General features: G+C 44.8%; 1 protein-coding gene across 1 annotated transcript in view; it reads right to left on the bottom strand.

Moving 5' to 3' along the window:
- LOC126188718 (lutropin-choriogonadotropic hormone receptor-like) overlaps positions 1-24,498 on the bottom strand; it is a 379,983-nt gene that overhangs the window by 150,529 nt on the left and 204,956 nt on the right. The window contains exons 4-8 of the mRNA XM_049930326.1: positions 23,617-23,691; positions 21,510-21,575; positions 17,100-17,168; positions 16,945-17,019; positions 13,077-13,194 (exon numbers count right to left, since the gene is read on the bottom strand). Coding sequence (XP_049786283.1) covers positions 13,077-13,194; positions 16,945-17,019; positions 17,100-17,168; positions 21,510-21,575; positions 23,617-23,691 — 403 coding nt within the window. The remainder of the gene's footprint in view (positions 1-13,076; positions 13,195-16,944; positions 17,020-17,099; positions 17,169-21,509; positions 21,576-23,616; positions 23,692-24,498) is intronic.

The raw sequence follows: 24,498 nt of genomic DNA, 5'->3' as shown, positions 1-24,498 counted from the left end.
TGGTACTCTCCTACAGAACTGAAGATTCTAAATCTCTCTCCATGGTAAGATGGCGCATACCAAAGAATGGTTTACCTCAAGGCAGTGTGCTCGCTCCTGTGCTCTTCAATGTTTACAGTAATGCCAGCCCATACCGAAATATTCCAGGCTTTTCATCTATGTTGACGATACTGCAGTGGCTGCTCAAGGATAAACGTTTGAAGACGTAGACGAAAACACTTCTGCGCTAGATACGCTTGGCTCCTACTACAAAGCCAATCATCTAAAGCCAAATCCCAACAAGACTTAGGTGTGCGAATTCCACTTGAAGAGTAGAGAAGCTCGGCGGGAACTGGACGTTACATGGCAAGGCAAACGACTGGAGCACTGTTCAACATCAGTATATCAGGGTGTTACCCTTGACCGAACTATGTCCTTCAAGGAACATTGCCATAACGCCAGGCTGAAAGTTAGTTCACAGAAAAACATCTTGAGGAAGCTCACATCCACCGCCTGGGGAGCAAGCCCTCCCGTCCTGATAATTTCGGCTCTTGCTTTGTGTGTGTCCGCTGCAGAGTATGCTTCACCTGTGTGGAGCGCCTCCAGTCACACCAAACAGGTTGATATTACAATCAATGATACTGTCCGAATCTTGTAGGGATGTATGAAGCAAACTCCAGTCGATAAAATACACCCGATTGTTGGAATAGCTCCCCCCGCTATTACACTATTTGGCCTTTAAAATTGCTACACCACGAAGATGACGTGCTACAGACGCGAAATATAACCGACAGGAAGAAGATGCTGTGATATGCAAATGATTAGCTTTTCAGAGCATTCACACAAGGTTGGCACCGGTGGCGATAACTACAAAGTGCTGATATGAGTAAAGTTTCCAACCGATTTCTCATACCCAAACAGCACTTGACCGGTGTTGCCTGGTGAAACGTTGTTGTGATGCCTCGTGTAAGGAGGAGAAAGGCGTACCATCATGTTTCCGAATTTGATAAAGGTCGGATTGTAGCCTATCGCGATTGCGGTTTATCGTATCGCAACATTGCTGCTCGCTTTGGTCGAGATCCAATGACTGTTAGCAGAATATGGAATCGGTGGGTTCAGGAGGGTAATACGGAACGCCGTGCTGGATCCCAAAGGCCTCGTATCACCAGCAGTCGAGATGACAGGCATCTTATCTCCATGGCTGTAACGGATCGTGCAGCCACGTCTCGATCCCTGAGTCAACAGATGGGGACGTTTGCAAGACAACAACCATCTGCACTAACTGTTCGACGACATTTGCAGCAGCATGGACTATCAGCTCGGAGACCATGGCTGCGGTTACCCTTGACGCTGCGTCACAGACAGGAGTGCCTGCGATGGTGTACTCAACGACGAACCTGTTTGCACGACTGGCAAAATGTCATTTTTTCGGATGAATCCAAGTTCTGTTTACAGCATCATGATAGTCGCATCCGTGTTTGGCGACATCGCGGTGAACGCACATTGGAAGTGTGTATTTGTCATCGCCATATTGGCGTATCACCCGGCGTGATGGTATGGGGTGCCACTGGTTACACGTCTCGGGCACCCCTTGTTCGCACTGACGGCACTTTGAACAGTAGACGTTACATTTCAGATGTGTTACGACCCGTGGCTCTACCCTCCATTCGATCCCTGCGAATACCTACATTTCAGCAGGATAATGCACGACCGCATGTTGCAGGTCGTGTACGGGCCTTTCTGCATACAGAAAATGTTCGACTGCTGCCCTGGCCAGCACATTCTCCAGATCTCTCGCCTACTGAAAACGTCTGGTCAATGGTGGCCGAGCAACTGGCTCGTCACAATACGCCAGTCACTACTCTTGATGAACTGAGGTATCGTGTTGAAGCTGCATGGGCAACTGTACCTGTGCACACGATCCAAGCTCTGTTTGACTCAATGCCCAGGCGTATCATGGCCGTTATTACGGCCAGAGGTGGTTGTTCTGGATAGTGATTTCTCAGGATCTATGCACCCAAATTGCGTGAAAATGTAATCACATGTCAGTTCTAGTATAATATTTTTGTCCAATGTATACCCGTTTACCATCTGCATTTCTTCTTGGTGTAGCAATTTTAATGGCCACTAGTGTAGAAGGGATATAGCTGCCGATGTAGAGAGGGCTAAGCAAACTTATGATCTCCAACGTCCACTGCATGAGCCTGAGGCTGTAGTCCGACGACTGAAGTCGAGAAAGAGCTTCATCGCCTGGACTTAACACCACAGTCTAACCGCGTCACCGGGTGGAGGAGCAAGCTACCTCCTGATATCCCTGTAAAGGAAATGACTTGCCCTTCCCTATTTGGAAATCGGTCTATCGTCTTAGGGTGGGCGTTCCTTTTTGCAAGACTAACATACGAAAATGGGGAATTCTTCCAGTTGATGGAGATACATCCTCCAAGTGTGGAACAACACAAGATCCGGCCCACCTGCTAATTTGTCCTCTACTTGGACACCCCTGCACAACACAGGACCTGATCGAGGGAAACAACAGGGCCATCGGAGCTGCTACCTTCTGGAAATGCTGACCAGACACGGAAATGGATGAATGATCATCAGAAAAACTGCAACACGAAGCAAGTACCAGAACATCTAAATACTTACTCAAGAGGTTAATTCAAGCAATTCCTAACCTGACCTTGCCTCTATCAGGGACTTGGTTTTACACGGTGTACTCGTATGACACATGGGTCACTGTTCACGGGCGAAGCGTTTGCTTCTGCGTAATAGAATTGGGGAAAATCATGAGTGGGGTGTTAAAAAAGCCAGTATCTCAGTAGACAGTCCGCATACAGGCCGCCCACATCCTCAGTCGAAAATAATTCTAGCCACAGACTGGTGTGATGTATACTGCTGTAAGTTATTTTGGAGGTAGGGCTGTTGGCACCAGTGCAATCGAACACAGGCTACCCTACAGAGCTGGAAGTATGCCGTAACTTGTTGATTATTTTTCCGTTAGGGAAAACTTTATTTCAGGCATGCAACAGAACGTAAGATTTCGACATCTAGCGCTGTTCGCTCATGACCAGCAGTTTCACAGGAAAGCACACGGGATATCACACAACATTACACCATTTGGAACAGCTTTCAGTGAATTTAAACTAATTATTGTTTTTCCTTTCAAACATTAATCTTTGATGCCTAAATTACCTACAGGACGTAAGAAAAACTCAGACTTCATATGCAGCTGGGTAATGTAATAAATCCAATGGCGACAAGTGAAAATTTGTGACAGACTCAGACTCCCTCTTAACGAGAGCGGTCGCCTTAACCACTTCGGCTATCCGAGCACGATCCTCTTTTTCTCTTTCGGCCCAAATATTCAACTTGTCGCACACTACACATGCACACGACGACGAATGGTGATGACTTCAGTCCGGAAACGTACTGAACTACTGCAGAAACAAGGTGAGGCTGCGAGCAATGAGAGTAGTGGACAGTGGACACTGCGCTTGTGGTGTGTGAGAAGTTGAGAATCTAGGCTAGAAGGGAAGTGTGTTCAGGCAGCCGAAGCCGTTCATGCGACCAAGGTAAATCCAGGTTTGACTCTCGGTCTGGCACAATTTTTCACTAGTCGCCAATGCACTAATCTTTGTGTCCCTATATACACTCCTGGAAATGGAAAAAAGAACACATTGACACCGGTGTGTCTGACCCACCATACTTGCTCCGGACACTGCGAGAGGGCTGTACAAGCAATGATCACACGCACGGCACAGCGGACACACCAGGAACCGCGGTGTTGGCCGTCGAATGGCGCTAGCTGCGCAGCATTTGTGCACCGCCGCCGTCAGTGTCAGCCAGTTTGCCGTGGCATACGGAGCTCCATCGCAGTCTTTAACACTGGTAGCATGCCGCGACAGCGTGGACGTGAACCGTATGTGCAGTTGACGGACTTTGAGCGAGGGCGTATAGTGGGCATGCGGGAGGCCGGGTGGACGTACCGCCGAATTGCTCAACACGTGGGGCGTGAGGTCTCCACAGTACATCGATGTTGTCGCCAGTGGTCGGCGGAAGGTGCACGTGCCCGTCGACCTGGGACCGGACCGCAGCGACGCACGGATGCACGCCAAGACCGTAGGATCCTACGCAGTGCCGTAGGGGACCGCACCGCCACTTCCCAGCAAAATAGGGACACTGTTGCTCCTGGGGTATCGGCGAGGACCATTCGCAACCGTCTCCATGAAGCTGGGCTACGGTCCCGCACACCGTTAGGCCGTCTTCCTCTCACGCCCCAACATCGTGCAGCCCGCCTCCAGTGGTGTCGCGACAGGCGTGAATGGAGGGACGAATGGAGACGTGTCGTCTTCAGCGATGAGAGTCGCTTCTGCCTTGGTGCCAATGATGGTCGTATGCGTGTTTGGCGCCGTGCAGGTGAGCGCCACAATCAGGACTGCATACGACCGAGGCACACAGGGCCAACACCCGGCGTCATGGTGTGGGGAGCGATCTCCTACACTGGCCGTACACCTCTGGTGATCGTCGAGGGGACACTGAATAGTGCACGGTACATCCAAACCGTCATCGAACCCATCGTTCTACCATTCCTAAACCGGCAAGGGAACTTGCTGTTCCAACAGGACAATGCACGTCCGAATGTATCCCGTGCCACCCAACGTGCTCTAGAAGGTGTAAGTCAACTACCCTGGCCAGCAAGATCTCCGGATCTGTCCCCCATTGAGCATGTTTGGGACTGGATGAAGCGTCGTCTCACGCGGTCTGCACGTCCAGCACGAACGCTGGTCCAACTGAGGCGCCAGGTGGAAATGGCATGGCTAGCCGTTCCACAGGACTACATCCAGCATCTCTACGATCGTCTCCATGGGAGAATAGCAGCCTGCATTGCTGCGAAAGGTGGATATACACTGTACTAGTGCCGACATTGTGCATGCTCTGTTGCCTGTGTCTATGTGCCTGTGGTTCTGTCAGTGTGATCATGTGATGTATCTGACCCCAGGAATGTGTCAATAAAGTTTCCCCTTCCTGGGACAATGAATTCACGGTGTTCTTATTTCAATTTCCAGGAGTGTACATGCAGGGTGAGTCACTAACTGTTGCTACCTTGAATAACTCCGAAAGTATGGTAGTAGCTGAAAGGTTTGTGGGGCAAGTGTTGCATGGGACCACAGGGCCCATAATATGACGTTGGTTTTTTGTTGCCAGGTGGGTCGAGTCAGTGATATGGTCAACTTTGTTTTTTTAAATGGGATGCTATAGTTTGGTATTTAATTTCTGTTAGCAACTACCGAGACGAATCCAATGAGGTGTAACAGTAAGGTCTTTCACGGTCAACAAAGACCAAAAAGGTGGCATGAATGTCCATTTGCAGAAGGTGTCCGAAATAATGACCATGGTTAACAATGCCGTGCTCCAATCATCTTATCATGGATTGAGTAGTATTCCTTATCACTTCGGCACTTACCGAAGCACATGCTGTGACAGTTATTTTTCGTATATCGTGCAAATAGTACATATTCGCCGAATACGGCATATCCATCTAACGTGCCACTGAAATGTAAACACTATTCGACGGTTTCGCAATACAAGAGTAATAGGAACGGTAAGACTAGTATCGTCGTATCAAGCGAATGTGAATGATGCTTTCCTTCAAAACACAAGTCGATGTGTTTCTCATTTACGGAGAATTGCAACGAAATTCAGTGAGAGTTAGAGATTTATACGCTGAAAGATATCCTCAACGTAATCACCCTACACGTCGTACCTATAAATATGTGTATGATAAATTGAGAACAACTGGATCTTTAACACATCGGAAACATATACGGCAAAGGAAAGGTACTAACAAGGAAACGCAGATATGGTACTCTTGCCAATGTGGTTTGAGATTCATGTGTTAGTTCGCGTCAAATCAGAAGGGAATCTCGCATGAGCCAGAGTAGTGTTGTTCACGTTCTGCATCGCCATAAATATCACCCTTACCACATCAGTCTCCACCAATGGGTCGCATTGAATTCTGCCAATGGGGCCAACTTCAGTTCCAGAGGGATGACACATTTAGTAATTTGATTTTATTTACTGACGAGGCTACATTCAAGAACCATGGAAATGTTAATTTGCATACCATGCATTATTGGGCAACTGAAAATCCACGTTGATTGCGGCAAGTTGCACACCAAAAACCGTGGTCGGTGACTCTATGGTATGGGATACAGGAGGACAGAATTATAGGCCCCTATTTCATTGAAGGAAATTTTAATGGTAGGAAGTACACCACATTCCTGCAAGAAACATTAGGTCTGTTAATGGGAGAAACACCTTTTAAGAACAAGGAACAGAATGTTGTATCAACACAAAGGGTGTCCGGCACATTTTTCGCTGGTGGACAGAAATGAGTTGCAGAGACAATTCCCAAATCGTTGAATAGGACGCGGATGTGATGTGTCATGGCCGGCTCGTTCGTCAGACTTGATGTCTCTGGATTTTTTCTAGTGGGGATTCGTAAGAGATATTGTTCATAAAGACGTTCCAACTACACCTGAAGATATGGGAGAGAGAATTATCAGAGGATGTGCTTCGATATCTGCCGGTGTGATACGGAGTGCCACTCAATCCATGTTAAGAAGATTGCAGCACTGCATTGATACCAATGGTCATCACTTGCAACACCTTCTGTAAATGGACGTTCATGCCACCTTTGTGATCTTCATTGACCTTCAAAGACCTTACTGTTACACATCATCGGATTCGTCTCGAGAGCCGCTATCAGAAAATAAGTACCAAATTTTAGCATACCATTTAAAAAAATGAAGTTGACCTTCACATCTCTGACACGGCCCCACCTAGCAACAAAAAATCAACGTCATATTATGGCCCCCGTCGTCCCTTGCAACATTGTCCAACAAATGTTTCAGCTATTATCATACTTTCGGAGTTATTCTTGGTGGCATTAGTGACTCACCCTGTATATGTACAGGGTGCGTCAAGAGGAAAGGTACACGATTTGAGGGCTGACGGTATTAGTATTTGTGAACAAATAAATTCAGGTGAACGTATGCCCTATTCCAAATGGTTTCCAAGATAGAACACACTTAATATCACTTTTGTACGTTTTTCTTTAATAACTCGCAAACCGCACCCTCCAGCGAAAACGTGTCGCAGTACAAAATTAAACTATATTAAATTTTCTACAAAGAAGATTCTATTCTTTTTTTTCTCTAGAAATAATGGTTTGTGTGAAGAGATGGCGGGAACGTTGAAAAACTCGCTCGTAGCGCATGCGCTGTACCTTGCATAGTTTTTTAGGCCAATTCGAGGTAGTTTCCCGACTTGAAAGACCACAAGTGTCGTGCATCAAACTGTTCGTCTTATCTTGCTCTACACTACTGTGTTACATTGATAGTACAGAAAATAAATGACAATGAATATTAAATGTGTTCTATCTCGGAAGCCATTCGGAGCAGGATGGAAGTCCATATGAAGCATTTTATTCAGTATCACTAATACTATCAATCCTCAAAACATATATATACAGGGTGGTCCATTGATAGTGACCGGGCCAAATATCTCACGAAATAAGCATCAAACGAGAAAACTACAAAGAACGAAACTCGTCTAGCTTGAAAGGGGAAACCAGACGGCGCTATGGTTGGCCCGCTAGATGGCGCTGCCATAGGTCAAGCGGATAGCAACAGCGTTTTTTTTTATGGGAACCACCATTCTTTATTACATATTCGTGTAGTACGTAAAGAAATATGAATGTTTTAGTTGGACCACTTTTTTCGCTTTGTGATAGTTGGCGTAGTAATACTCACAAACGTACAATTACGTGGTAGCACGTAATATTCCGTCAGTGCGGACGGTATTTGCTTCGTGATACATTACCCGTGTTAAAATGGACCGTGTACTATGTGTGTTGCTCGGTTTCCTGGACGACATCATCCAAGTGTCCGGACCGTTCGCTGAATAGTTACGTTATTTAAGGAAACAGGAAGTGTTCAGCCACAAGTGGAACGTCAACCATGACCTGCCACAATGATGATGTCCAATAGGTGTTTCAGCTGCTGTCGCGGCTAATCCGCACATCAGTCGCAGACAAATTGCGCGAGAATCGGGAATCTCAAAAACGTCGGTGTTGAGAATGCTACATCAACATCGATCGCACCCGTACCATATTGCGTGGCGACGACTTTGAACTTCGTGTACGGTTCTGCCACTGGGCACAAGAGAAATTACGGGACGATGACAGATTTTTTGCACGCGATCAATTTAGCGACGAAGTGTCATTCACCAACAGCAGTAAAGTAAATCGGCACAATATGCACTATTGGGCAACGGAAAAATCCACGATGGCTGCGACAAGTAGAGCATCAGCGACCTTGGTGGGTTAATGTATGGTTCGGCATTATGGGAGGAAGGATAAAATTGACCACCATTTTATCGATGGCAATCTAAATGGTGCAATGTATGCTGATTTCCTAAGTAATGTTCTACCGATGTTATTACAAAATGTTTCACTGCATGACGGAATGGCAATGTTCTTCCAACATGATGGATGTCCGGCTCTTAGTTCACGTGCGGTTGAAGCGTTATTGAATAGCATATTTCATGACAGGTGGATTGGTTGTTGAAGCACGTTCACCGGATCTGACGTCCCCGGATATCTTTTGGGGCGGGGGGGGGGGGGGGGATTTGAAGGATATTTGCTATCGTGATCCACCGACAACGCCTGACAACATGCGTCAGCACATTGCCAATGCATGTGCGAACATTACGGAAGGCGAACTACTCGCTGTTGAGAGGAGAGTCGTTACACGTATTCCCAAATGCATTGAGGTTGACGGACATCATTTTGAGCATTTGTTGCATTAGTGTGGTATTTACAGGCAATCACGCTGTAACAGCATGCGTTCTCAGAAATGATAAGTTCACAAAGGTACATGTATCACATTGGAACAAGCGAAATAAAATGTTCAAACGTACCTACGTTCTGTATTTTAATTTAAAGAAACCTACCAGTTCCCAACTCTTCGTCTAAAATTGTGAGCCATATGTTTGTGACTAATACAGCGCCATCTACCACAAAGCGAAAAGAGTGTTCCAACCAAAACATTCGTATTTCTTTACGTACTACACGAATATGTAATAAAAACGGGGGTTCCTATTAAAAAAAAGCAGCTGATATCTGTTTGACCTATGGCTGAGCCACCTAGCGGGCCAACCATAGTGCCATCTGGTTTCCCCCTTCAAGCTAGACAAGTTTCTTTCTTTATAGTTTTTACGTTAGACGCTTATTTCGTGAGATATTTGGTCCGATCACGATCAATGGACCACCCTGTATATACAGGGTGAGTCACCTAACATTACCGCTGGATATATTTCGTAAACCACATCAAATACTGACGAATCGATTCCACAGACCGAACGTGAGGAGAGGGGCTAGTGTAATTGGTTAATGCAAACCATACAAAAATGCACGGAAGTATGTTTTTTAATACAAACCTACGTTTTTTAAATAGAACCCCGTTAGTTTTGTTAGCACATCTGAACATATAAACAAATACGTAATCAGTGCCGTTTGTTGCATTGTAAAATGTTAATTACATCCGGAGATATTGTAACCTAAAGTTGACGCTTGAGTATCACTCCTCCGCTGTTCGATCGTGTGTATCGGAGAGCACCGAGTTACGTAGGGATGGATACAAAGGGAACGGTGATGGACCTTAGGTACAGAAGAGACTGGAACAGCACATTGCGTCCACATGCTAACACCTTTTTATTGGTCTTTTTCACTGACGCACATGTACATTACCATGAGGGGTGAGGTACACGTACACACGTAGTTTCCGTTTTCAATTACGGAGTGGAATAGAGTGTGTCCCGACATGTCAGGCCAATAGATGTTCAATGTGGTGGCCATCATTTGCTGCACACAATTGCAATCTCTGGCGTAATGAATGTCGTACACGCCGCAGTACATCTGGTGTAATGTCGCCGCAGACTGCCACAATACGTTGTTTCATATCCTCTGGGGTTGTAGGCACATCACGGTACACATTCTCCTTTAACGTACCCCACAGAAAGAAGTCCAGAGGTGTAAGATCAGGAGAACGGGCTGGCCAATTTATGCGTCCTCCACGTCATGTGAAACGCCCGTCGAACATCCTGTCAAGGGTCAGCCTAGTGTTAATTGCGGAATGTGCAGGTGCACCATCATGCTGATACCACATACGTCGACGCGTTTCCAGTGGGACATTTTCGAGCAACGTTGGCAGATCATTCTGTAGAAACGCTATGTATGTTGCAGCTCTTTGGCCCCCTGCACTGAAGTGACGACCAATGAGATGGTCGCCAATGATTCCGCACCATACATTTACAGCCCACGGTCGCTGTCGCTCTACCTGTCTGAGCCAGCGAGTATTGTCCACGCACCAGTAATGCATGTTCCGTAGATTCACTGCCCCGTGGTTTGTGAAACCCGCTTCATCGGTAAACAGGTAGAACTGCAACGCATTCTCTGTTAATGCCCATTGACAGAATGGCACTCGATGATTAAAGTCATCAGCATGTAATTGCTGATGTAGCGACACATGAAACGGGTGAAAGCGGTGACGATGCAGTATGCGCATGACACTACTTTGACTCAGTCCACCGGCTCTCGCAATGTCCCGTGTACTCATGTGTGGGTTCATGGCAACAGCAGCTAACACACCAACTGCACCCGCTTCTCCTGTGACGGGCCTGTTACGGACCCGTTTACGTGCTACGACCATACCTGTTGCATACAGTTGGCGGTAGATGTTTTGCAATGTGCAGCATGTTGGATGCTCTCTGTCCGGGTACCATTCTGCACACACCCAGCAGGCTTCAGCTGCATTTCGTCGACACTCGCCATAGATGAGTATCATCTCTGCCTTTTCAGAGTTCGAATACACCATAGTCACAGTTCCTACAACACTACACCATCACAGACGTCTGTTAACACGGTGTACTACAGTTGGTCTGCGTGCGGAGACGAATACAGAATAACAATAGCAGCAAGCGCTACATGCGGACACTGCGACAGCTAGACCAAACCACAACAGTGCTCTACAGCCACACTCGTAAACACGGTCGTCATCGTAAACATGTCCCTGCAGATGCCGCTCGCCGACCGTGGCCCGTGTTTGTTACAACACGCAACTGAACGTCGGAGGTTTCAAGCGTCAACTTTAGGTTACAATATATCCGGATGTAATTAACATTTTACAATGCAACAAACGGCACTGATTACGTATTTGTTTGTATGTTCAGATGAGCTAAGAAAACTAAGGTGGTTCCATTTAAATAAACGTAGGTTTGTGTTAAAAATCATACTTCTGTGCATTTCCTTATGGTTTGTATTAAACAATTACACTAGCCCCTCTCCTCACGTTCGATCTGTGGAATCGGGTCGTCAGTATTTGATGTGGTTTACGATATACACTCCTGGAAATTGAAATAAGAACACCGTGAATTCATTGTCCCAGGAAGGGGAAACTTTATTGACACATTCCTGGGGTCAGATACATCACATGATCACACTGACAGAACCACAGGCACATAGACACAGGCAACAGAGCATGCACAATGTCGGCACTAGTACAGTGTATATCCACCTTTCGCAGCAATGCAGGCTGCTATTCTCCCATGGAGACGATCGTAGAGATACTGGATGTAGTCCTGTGGAACGGCTTGCCATGCCATTTCCACCTGGCGCCTCAGTTGGACCAGAGTTCGTGCTGGACGTGCAGACCGCGTGAGACGACGCTTCATCCAGTCCCAAACATGCTCAATGGGGGACAGATCCGGAGATCTTGCTGGCCAGGGTAGTTGACTTACACCTTCTAGAGCACGTTGGGTGGCACGGGATACATGCGGACGTGCATTGTCCTGTTGGAACAGCAAGTTCCCTTGCCGGTCTAGGAATGGTAGAACGATGGGTTCGATGACGGTTTGGATGTACCGTGCACTATTCAGTGTCCCCTCGACGATCACCAGTAGTGTACGGCCAGTGTAGGAGATCGCTCCCCACACCATGATGCCGGGTGTTGGCCCTGTGTGCCTCGGTCGTATGCAGTCCTGATTGTGGCGCTCACCTGCACGGCGCCAAACACGCATACGACCATCATTGGCACCAAGGCAGAAGCGACTCTCATCGCTGAAGACGACACGTCTCCATTCGTCCATCCATTCACGCCTGTCGCGACACCACTGGAGGCGGGCTGCACGATGTTGGGGCGTGAGCGGAAGACGGCCTAACGGTGTGCGGGACCGTAGCCCAGCTTCATGGAGACGGTTGCGAATGGTCCTCGCCGATACCCCAGGAGCAACAGTGTCCCTAATTTGCTGGGAAGTGGCGGTGCGGTCCCCTACGGCACTGCGTAGGATCCTACGGTCTTGGCGTGCATCCGTGCGTCGCTGCGGTCCGGTCCCAGGTCGACGGGCACGTGCACCTTCCGCCGACCACTGGCGACAACATCGATGTACTGTGGAGACCTCACGCCCCACGTGTTGAGCAATTCGGCGGTACGTCCACCCGGCCTCCCGCATGCCCACTATACGCCCTCGCTCAAAGTCCGTCAACTGCACATACGGTTCACGTCCACGCTGTCGCGGCATGCTACCAGTGTTAAAGACTGCGATGGAGCTCCGTATGCCACGGCAAACTGGCTGACACTGACGGCGGCGGTGCACAAATGCTGCGCAGCTAGCGCCATTCGACGGCCAACACCGCGGTTCCTGGTGTGTCCGCTGTGCCGTGCGTGTGATCATTGCTTGTACAGCCCTCTCGCAGTGTCCGGAGCAAGTATGGTGGGTCTGACACACCGGTGTCAATGTGTTCTTTTTTCCATTTCCAGGAGTGTATATCCAGCGGTAACGTTAAGTGACTCACCCTGTATATATATGTATATACATGGCTGCTGAATCAAAAATGACGTCTTTTGGAAATTTCCGAAAGAACAGGCACCACGCATATAATAATACAAATCATTTACTACTTCAGTTCCTCTTTGTAGTCGAATTTAAGTGGTATTGCAGTTGAGGCAAGGTTTGGCTCATTAGTGCTCTGCGCTCACCTCGAAGTTGTAGACGGAGGGGAACACCTTGAGGCTGCTGGTGTCCTGCAGGCGCAGCTCGTCGATGCCCTCGAGTCCCCGTGTCGGCAGCTGCGTCACCGCCGTCTCCGACAGGTCGCTGCCGACACACACGGCGGCCGCTGCTGCAACTCACTCCACACGTGTACTCGCTAGCCTCAGATTCTCTGGCAGAATTTTCCATGACATGAAATCATGTATTTGATCAATAAAGCTTACTGACAAGGCGACAAGTAGTTTTTTGTTTATTTATTCATTTAGAGACATTAAAAACTTTAACTGTGAAAACAAGGCCCAGCGATCAATGCAGCACGTTTTCTTTGTTCCGTTTATTTGGCATTGTCCGTAGAAATAGTTGACTGATTAACCGACATACCCATCTAGAACAAATCCGACCCTCTCTCTGCCACACTAAAATACTGAGGACTAACTCTTGACAGAAATTTGCGATGGAATGCACACTTCCTCTCGAACCGAAAAAAATCCTGAAACAGACTAATATTGGGTTGTTGCATAAGTTCGTAGGTTTTTTCCGTAAGTTTGATAAGCGCAACGGATACACATAAAAGAGACTTACGTCCTAAGTAGTATATTCTTCTTCAATATTTACATCAGTCTGCTAAGGCTAGGGGAACTTTTCGATTTCGCGACTGTAGAAATGACATGGTTTAAAGGTGAAGAACTTGTCGAGCCATGCTCGGAGAGAATTTTTATCCAGAAAGATAGGAAACAGAAAAGGTAAAACTCTGAGAGAGCAAGATCAGGTGAATAAGGCGTGTCTAGCAGAAAACAGGTGGGCGCTATCGTGCAGTAGCATCACTCCATGCAGTCTTCCTGGTCGTCGTTCCTGGATTCCGTCTACCAGACAACTCAGTTGACAATAAATGTCAGCAGCGTTGGTTTCACCTCAGGGAAGCAATTCGTAGTAGGCCACACTGTTGCCGTTTCACTAAATGCATAACATCTTTTGTGGGTCCGCATAGGTCTTGGTATGGGGAGATGGTACACTACTGGCCACTAAAATTGCTACACCACGAAGATGACGTGCTACAGACGCGAAATTTAACCGACAGGAAGACGATGCGGTGATATGCAAATGATTCGCTTTTCAGAGCATTTAAACAACGTTGGCGCCGGTGGCGACACCTACAACGTGCTGACATGAGGGAGGTTTCCAACCGATTTCTCATACACAAACAGCACTTGACCGGCGTTGCCTGGTGAAACGTGGTTGTGATGCCTCGTGTAAGGAGGAGAAACGCGTACCATCACGTTTCCGACTTTGATAAAAGTCGGATTGTAGCCTATCGCGATTGCGGTTTATCATATCGCGACATTCCTGCTCGCATTGGTCGAGATCCAATGAGTGTTAGCAGAATATGGAATCGGTGGGTTCAGGAGGGTAATACGGGACGCCGTGCTGGATCTCAACGGCCTCGTATCACTAGCAGTCGAGATGACAGGCATCTTATCCGCATGGCTGTAACGGATCGTGCAGCCACGTCTCGATCCCTGAGTCAACAGATGGGGACGTTTGCAAGACAATAACTATCTGCACGAACAGTTCGACGACGTTTGCAGCAGCATGGACTGTCAGCTCGGTGACCATGGCTGCGGTTACCCTCGACACTGCATCACAGACAGGAGCGCCTGCGTTGGTGTACTCAACGACGAACCTGGGTGCACGAATGGCAAAACGTCATTTTTTCGGATGAATCCAGGTTCTGTTTACAGAATCATGGTGGTCCCATCCGTGTTTGGCGGCATCGCGGTGGATGCACATTGGAAGCGTGTATTCGTCATCGCCATACTGATGTATCACCTGGGGTGATGGTATGGGGTGCCATTGGTTACACGTCTCGGCCACCTCTTGTTCGCATTCACGGCACTCTGAACAGTGGACGTTACATTTCAGATGTGTTACGACCTGTGGCTCTACCCTTCATTTGATCCCAGCGAAACCTTACATTTCAGCAGGATAATGCACGACGGCATGTTGCAGGTCCTGTACGGGTCTTTATGGATACAGAAAATGTTCGACTGCAGCCCTGGCCAGCACATTCTCCACATCTCTCACCAATTGATAACGTCTGGTCAGTGGTGGCCGAGCAACTGGCTTGTGACAATACGCCAGTCACTACTCTTGATGAACTGTGGTATCGTGTTGAAGCTTCATGGGCAGCTGTACCTGTACACGCCATTCAAGCTCTGTTTGACTCAATGCCCAGGCGTATCAAGGCCGTAATTACGGCCAGAGGTGGTTGTTCTGGGTATTAATTTCTCAGGATCTATGCACCCAAATTGCGTGAAAATGTAATGACATGTCAGCTCTAGTATAATATATTTGTCCAATGAATACCCGCTTATCATCTGCATTTCTTCTTGGTGTAGCAATTTTAATGGCCAGTAGTGAATATAGATGGAAATATTGTAGCACTTTTGCAGCCTCATTATGGAGACATGGAAACTCCACCTGAGTAACGCAGTGTAGACGTTCAGGATAGTTATAACGCAAAAAGAGTTGTGATTAAATCTGGATTTACCTTGCAGATCAATCAGTTACGTGTGACATGCACAGGAGTTATGTCAACTGCAACGGCAAACAGTGTCAAAAAAAAGAAACTAGCTCAGGAACAGATGTTAGTTTGACACTGTCCTCAGGATCTTTATAAAATTAAACTTGCAATTGTTTCAGGGCCACAATGAAGTCTTCAAACTTCACGTTTACATCAAAGCCACTGAGCTTATGGAACTGAACTATCTGTGTGAGAATGTGTCTCTTCTACCACACGGTTTTCTTTTTACATTCATCCACATGAAATCAAAAAGAAGCAACGTTGCAGTGTCTTAAGGTGGGCAGTGTGCAGTGAAGTCCACTTAAAATGCGAAGTATGCCTCCATTCCGGATGTTATAATTTTCGCTCTCCTTTTTCCCTTCATAAATTCAACAACAGCGAGTTTTAAATCGAAAAATCGTACCTGGCATGCCTTTGGACTTAACCAATGAACTTTTTAGTAATGTATGAAGTCTCCATACTCATTCCATTGAATTTCAATGAGAATTGTTGCAGCTGTTAGTGGAATAATGTGTGCGACTATTCATACCATCAATTTCTTCACGTGCTCCAGGCCTTCAAATTTAGTACAAAGCACATTTTGATGAACAGAACAACGAATACCTTCTGTTGATCGTTGTTTTTCGCTCTTTCATTGCCAACAAAATCTTTAAACTCCTTCGACATGGTAACGTAATGTCGTTTCATATCTAAAAAACATATGAGTGGGAAGGAACAAAAATGTATTTCCCACAATGCGTGAATTCTCTCCAGTTCTTTTGTGTCGAAGTTTTAGATGGCCCCTAGGTGATTTTAATTTTCTTACACGAAGCTTCAAAATAAATTTATAAAGAGTAAATGGGAGACTGCAACTATCTTTAGATGATACAGCCAACAAAAGCATGTTAGTTTCCTACACATACTCTGGAGAAACACTACGTAATCGACTGCAATCTGCTTCTCCTCTTTGTTGAACATGTCAGTAGTTTTCAGAAAAACAATATTTTTTTCTGTGTGGTAACCGTAATGGGTGCACTGTTGCTGTTAGGTGAATGGTGAATGTCAAAAGGTAGGGTCTGTTACTGGCTGCCCAAGTCATTGGTTTACTATAGACACAAGTGAAGCGTGAATTTTCTACAGCCCCCCCCCCCCCCCCCTGTTGACCGCGCGCGCACATACACACTCACTCACACACACACACACACACACACACACACACACACATATATATATATATATATATATATATATATATATATATATACTTAGAGGATCTGGATCATATCAGAACTCACATGCGACGGAGGTGATTGAGACCGACGAATGCATCCATGTCCAGATGGGAAAGGGCCCTGTTACCTTTGAGACTCCTGTAATTGTAAGGCATAGCAGCGTTAGACTAATAGTATCGCATTGTTTCAAGTACTCAGGATAAAGTATGTTTACTTACAGAGTGGCGATGTGCGATCCCCAGAAAGCCTCAGCTTCCACCGCCTCCAGGGCGTTGTAATTGAGCAACCTGAGAACAGTAAAACCAATAACATATCAGTCATACATCGCCTTGTGTTACAGTACTTTCCCATACTCATTAGTCCTCACCTGAGGACTGCGTTTCACTAAGACATCACAATTAGAAGAGTTGTAGCATGGAAGGCTTTTCAAATGTGTTTATGAATTAAATAAAATTAAATTCATCAATTTTTCCAAGACTTTTTCCGTTATCAGGTAATAGGAACTTATGACAAGGATGGATGTTATTGTAAAACACTGAAAGATGTTAAAAGAAAGTATTACTTGTGTAGGAAGTCGATTTACGAATCTTCGTACCATTCAGCAATGATGAACAAACGTAACGTTTCAAAATATGGTTCACTGCATTCCATAAATTTCTATTAAATCCTCGTGCGACACATTTTTAAATGTGGAAATGTAAATCGCTGTTTTACCTCAATTCAACGAGTTTATGACTATCACAAATCCAAGCAATGAGCTTAAGATCCAAATGGGGAAGATAGTAAAATTTACATTTTCCAAACTTTTTGATTTTACATTAATTGCACAGTCCCCTGAGTGATTCCCAATACGACAATCTGCACTTCAGTCACAATAGTAAAGCCACATCACTCCTAAGAAAGCTACATAAACATTTCAATATCTTGCATCAGAATGATTGTAGATTAAGAAAAACGATACCTTATATTGCAGCAGAATAAGTCTGAGTTGGTCAAAGAACATACTTGCAAAAACAAGAAAAAAGCTAAGCGAGAGAGGAGTGTAACAATCGTTTGGTATATAAACGTATTTCCAGATATAAGAAAAAAAGTTAAACAGGAAGGGGATTTGGCAAACGTGTACTTTTTTCGACTAAATTTCTGCCATATTACTGGGACTACTTTTAGGCGACCGTCAACTATGTTATTGGTAAATTAGTATTATTACCAGAAATCAGCTGTAAGGTACTAATATCCAACATGGGTAAATGAATAAAGCAACGGTGTTAGTAGACTATGGTCATTATTTTGAAACAGCATTGTTACTGCACAGAAAAGCTGATTAATGATCACAGCCCATACAAGAAAGCATAAGTCTCAAAGTACATAAGGTGAAATGAAAGATTCCGAAAACACTCCCAGAATCACATTGATGTAAACTGAATTTGCAACACAAACATTTTGCTCACTGTGCGCGCACGTCACACTACAGAAAATACGTGGTTAAATTTGTTTGTCAGTTGGGTGCATATTTTAGTACACCTCTGACAGTAACAACGCCCCTAACTTGGTTAGACATGGCATGGATAAGAGCTTGGATGACAGATAAGGATATGTCGTTCCTTTGGGCTTCAACTTCATGCGAGACAGGTTTTTTAACAGGTTTTTTTAATTACCTGTTTCCGTTGTGCACGAACCATTCTAAGGCGTAATGGTAGGAGCTGCAATAGCAACGCGTCCAACTTATCAACAAATTTATATGCTACGTCACAATGTAAAATATCTGTCATACGATATAGTACGTAAATTTTGTTGGTAAGTTAAATAGGCTACTCCTCCAACTGTTACAATCAAATCTAACACTGATTCACGTAGTAGCGAAAGCAATCTTTTTAAAAAAATTAAAACACTCTGGATTGAGGCCAAAACTCATTTTACACCAACATTGTGAAATTTTCTTTACGATCTACAGAGTTTAAGCTAGAGTTTAGAGATCGTGGTGAGTGATGGATGAGTGGTGGCGTGCCAGTCTCTAGACAGTCCGTGAACAGATCCCTGTGAGTGAGCGACCTGAGGAAGCTGATAGCTAGTCGAATACACTCTGTATTGAGGTAGGCCAGGACAGCAAGTGCAATACGTGGTCTTGCGTTATCCTGATAAAAGATAACATGGAGAACCCAAAAAAAGGACAAAGCCATAGGCCTCTAGTCGTTAGAAAAGTAATGCCTGCTGTCGAAATACTAGCAATGCGCATCAGAGGCGATTGTGTTGCGTGCCCAAAGGCATCTCATTCCATCACCCCACGTGCTGGCCCTCTGTGAAGAAGAATGCATTGCTTACGTTCGTGCCCCTCAGAGCCTCCACAAACGGATAAATCCGTCGTGATGCTGTAAATAGAAGAGAGACTCTTCTGCAAAGATGACGTGGTGCAAAGCTAGTGCTATCTCTAGGCGCACCGCTTCTGGTGTGCCTCTCTCTGCTATCGCAAATAGGGAAGCCACAGGAATGGTCGTCGTGCTCACAGTCCAGATCCCAATGCAATGTATGTGTAGATACTTGTCTTGCTACGAACAAGACCATTTCCTGACGCATGGCACGCGAAGTGACTGTACGATAACGCATAATGTCTGTTCCCTCTGGTGCTAGTCGCGTGGGGCCGTTGAGATCTTCCGCAGCATGGTTCTCCAGAAATCATCAGCTCCATATCGGCACGGCACTCGTGGAATCGCAGTCAGCACGAGACCCAATATTACGGAACGATAACTTGCAGTAGACATCTTTAATCCTGCACTCTTCGTGCAGTTGCGCTGAAATACTTATCATTTGTACATCAAAGCCAATATTAGATTTCAGTCCAGTTCTAAGGCTTTGCATGCTCCTCAGTAGCGTTACAATTTGAGTGACCAGCAGTGTACTAATTAGCACTAGTAGTGTAAGCTGTATCTGGCTCCAAGACTTAGAACTCAAGTGTTAACATGAAACTCAGAACAACCTCAAACAAAGTTAAATTTGAAGAAAAGCAATACTGAAGTTCTATATTTATAGAAATTTAAATCATTATACAGGCATGGTGCGGACGGTAGACAGCGCGACGATTACCTTTTTCGAAACAAGTCCTGCAGATTGAGAAATAAAAGCTGACCAACATAACCACAAGACGTATTTCTAGCCATTGCTCCTATCGTCGTACTACTGCCTCAATTTCGCTGTTAGTCATTTCACTCAGGTGTGAACTATGTTAATTGTCACCTAATATAAGCCGGTATGGGACACTGCTGCTAACGTTATCACCGTGGTTTGACACTTTCAGATCAAAAAGTAGGTCAGACGGAAATGTGAGTCGGTGGTCTCCAAGGTGCTTGTGGGGAACAGTCTGGAATTCTATATCGTCTCTCCGACCTTCCCACTTCCCCTTCCACGCCCTTCGTTGTCAACAAGCCACACGCGGTTCCAACTACATATATTGAAAACAGTTTACGTCGCAGTTACACACAAGTCACAGCGCACATATCGTAGCTCGTATGTGCCAATTGAAGTGTGCCGTCTAGTCTTTAGGCTCTTTGTCATATACTGAATTACGATACGTCAGTCTCCGTGTCCGACCATCGTTATATATGTACTTTGACGTTTTTCTGAATCATTATGTTTTCTTTAACACGAGTTTCACATCCTTGTTTCCTCCCTTTCCTGTGGTATCACTAACCCATGAACATGATTCGAAAGTCAGATTAAGAATAATCTTCAGTATGGTTAGTCTCGGTTCCAACCGAGCTACGGTAAAACAGGAGTCAATATTTAGAAATTAAATTAAACTGTTATAATATAAAGTCCACACAGGAGCCTAGTTATACGCTTCCATATTAACACAGACGTTACATTTCTTTCGGGTTTCGGACATAGAGCAAAGCAAAAAATGAAAAATACCTATCCGCCTTCAGTGGTTTGCCTTACTTCTATATCTAAACAGGTCAGAATAATATGTCAGAGATTTGCGCATATCTGTACTTTCGTAACTTATTTGGCATTTTATGTATATGTGTCCGTCTTGTCTTTACCTGACTCATTACTATGGAGAAACCAACTGATTGTAACACCACTTACAAATTTAGTTACAAATATAAAATAGAATTAGACGTATAAAAATTAAACTAACTCATAATGATTGAAAGATATACTTAAGATATTTTAGAACCACAAATTGTCGTGTGTGAAAGTGACAACAAAGTGAAAATAATAAATATTCATGGTAATGTTTTGTACTATCTTTTGGTCTTGCGGAGAAGAAAACTCTGTTGAACAGGAGGACAGAGAAAGAAGTATAGCAAACAAGATCTATGTAGATGAAAATAACGATATATCTTGATTATTTATTGTCTCACGTTTTCGCCTTTAAACAACACTTTTGAAAGGAAAGGTAATAGGTAACTATAGAACAAGAAAAAGAGTATACAAGAGAATCTCGTGTAATCTATAAACCCATGCAATCTACGAACGCATGCAAAAAAATTGATGATTCAGTGTTATTGTTCTGTAGAGCCTAAAATGGTATCATGCACGCATTACACGATTTAAATAATGTTCATTAATATCCCTCTGTAATACAACTATTTTGGCTTGTGGCTGCACACACGTAGCGTGCCTTCACTTACATCTGTTCGGCTTTCAGCTTGATCCACCGTCTGCCAATCCTTTCAATTTTGTTGTTGTCCAGATCCCTGAAATAGAAAACAGAAAAACCGTATTAAAAATATGAGCAATGCCCCACCAACAAAAAATGTGTCTCGATGATCTTTTCATTGGCTAAAGGTAAGCGTTAGAGAACGGCTGAAATTGGATTCAATATTCGTAAATGAAATTTAAAAAGATAAAGACGAATATAGCGTGATATCAACAGGATAAAATACGATAGTTTGACAGCCTCACAAAATGGTACAACGGGAGATTCTTAATGAGTAGTATGGTAAGATAAATGACTTACAGAGAACAGTTCAGTGATACCACCATTCTCACACGAACATAAACCAACCAAAGGTCAACAACTATATTTCACGTACACATACAGACCACAGAAATAGAAAACGACGATATTGTAGAAGTAAACAAGAGAATTGGACACGTAATTCAGTACAAAACGGGAGAAGAAATTGTAGTAATCATGATGGAATACTATGGTGGAATCCTGTGGTAGGGAAACGAACAAAAATTAGAGTTTCACGTCCCAGCTATGACAAGGCAATTAGTTATAGAGCACAGAATGGGAGCCGGCCGCGGTGGTCGTGCGGTTCTAGGCGCTCCAGTCCGGAGCCGCGCTGCTGCTACGGTCGCAGGTTCGAATCCTGCCTCGGGCATGGATGTGTGTGATGTCCTTAGGTTAGTTAGGTTTAATTAGTTCTAAGTTCTAGGGGACTGATGACCACAGCAGTTGAGTCCCATAGTGCTCAGAGCCATTTGAACCATTTGAACAGAATGGGACTCTGTACTAACGGGAAAGGAAACATCTATTAAAGGGTGCCATCATGGTTTCATATCCATAGACTTAATAAAACTACTGAAATTAAAATATCGATGGTCAGATGGGGGCTTAGGTCGCCGTCCTTGTAAAGTGTATGAAGTATCTTAACCTTTGCACCTCCACGCTTGATAGTAGGGTACTGAGTACAAGGAAGAGTTACAGGATAAAAAATTGCAACGAAAGTGGAGGAAGATATGAGAAAAATGAAGACATCTTTAGAGGATTTGTCACGCGAAAAAATATGTCAGTACGATAAGTGATGTTGAGCAAAATGTTTGAAATCCTCTAAGCAATCTCTCTGTGTTATAGAAAGAGGCGTGTGATCTACTGTACGGTCAAGAACTATGAAAGAACAGTAAGTATGAATGCCAAATAGAGAAGTCATCAGAAAAGACGCAAGGCACGGTTCAGGGATGCAGTATTTATCACTGCTGTTCAGTGTATATGCGTAAAAATTAATTAAGCAAATAAAAGAAAGGTTAGGAATTGGGATTAACATTCAGCCTGAAGAGACTGAAAGATACGCTGATGATATTGCTATCCTCTGTGAATGTGACAAACATGTAGAAGGGAATGAAGAGTACTGATAACGTACACCTGGAGCAGCGCATTGTATGAAAATGAACCGTGGCTTGTGGGGAAACTATAGACGAAGGGAATATTAGATGAAAATTACTGATAAAAATGAGGAGGTTCTGAGATGAAGAGTTTGTTACAGGACAGGAAATATTAGCTGGCTGCATCATACTCTTCAGAAAACCTATGACTCAAAACAAATTAAATTATATATTTTATTTTTGATGATGAATTTCGAGCACGGAATTAGACGCACTTATCAGTATTTTTGCTCTGAGATATAGAATCCCTGATAATATACATATAATTTTTGCATCTCATTAAATATTTATCTGATTTACGAAGCTGTTGCTGTAAGTGTAGCCGGTTATGAGGATGGTGATGAGATTTCTAAAGCCTCATTTAGCTCTATACGAAGCTCGATGGTCACTTCACTAAAACTAGGGGCATAATCGTATCGTTGCTCCTCATTCTGCTTTGTCTAAACGTATAAAATTCTCTATTTTTAAACTGCTCGTTACGTCAGTGTCTTTCTGATAGAAGTATGGACAAGGTTGGATGTAAGAACAAAACATTATTACCGCTATTATATCTGCGTAGGCTAAAATCTGCATTGGCGCCATAAGCTCGCAGTTAACTGCTGTTGCGTGTCGCAGCCGTGTACTCACACCATGTGCATGATGTCGGACGTCTGGAGATCGTCCAGCAGAGGAGCAGCTTGCAGCCCGGTGTGGACGATCCGCCTGCACATAAAACATAAGATACGTGGTGGCCACTGTTGTTAGACCAAAGCCAAATTCTGGTGTCTCCATTAGAAACATCCTTTTGTGGACGCAAGATACCTAAACACAAAGATCATCACAAAATGAAAGAAAAATCACCTGTCCATTAAAGCTGCAACCCTGTGAATGCGGCAGTCAACAAATCGGAAACATATACGACTGATCAGCAGTCCAGTGTAACGGGAAAAATTATGTAACATGTAATGCCCTTTTACATTCTGAGTGTAAGGAAAGCTTACACACCAGGTATCTTATTCATAATTCGCATTTCACTGTCGTTTGTTAGTGAGAAGACCGTCACAGATCTCGTGTAAGGATATTTCTGTTCCTGTCGATCGAAATCGCACGAATGCCTTCTGAATATGACATCGGTAGGTTGAGGAGGGTCATTCTAATGGCCATGCAGGCTGCCAGCGGTCCCATGCGGCTAACGTCCGAGAGGACAGATGTATTGTTCGCAAGGAGGTGCAGGATCGAACAGTTAGATTAAGTACCGTAAGTTAAGGTGGTGGTGGTGCTTGGTGTTTAACGTCCCGTCGACAACGAGGTCATTAGAGACGGAGCGCAAGCTCGGGTTAGGGAAGGATTGGGAAGGAAATCGGCCGTGCACTTTCAAAGGAACCACCCCGGCATTTGCCTGAAACGATTTAGGGAAATCACGGAAAACCTAAATCAGGATGGCTGGAGACGGGATTGAACCATCATTCTCCCGAATGCGAGTCCAGTGTGCTAACCACTGCGCCACCTCGCTCGGTAAGTTAAGGAAAT

Source organism: Schistocerca cancellata, chromosome 5 (assembly GCF_023864275.1).
Source record: "Schistocerca cancellata isolate TAMUIC-IGC-003103 chromosome 5, iqSchCanc2.1, whole genome shotgun sequence".
In the NCBI taxonomy this organism is placed as follows: Eukaryota; Metazoa; Arthropoda; class Insecta; order Orthoptera; family Acrididae; genus Schistocerca; species Schistocerca cancellata.
Note: the sequence above shows the minus strand (reverse complement) of the source record. Positions and strands in the feature narration are given on the sequence as shown.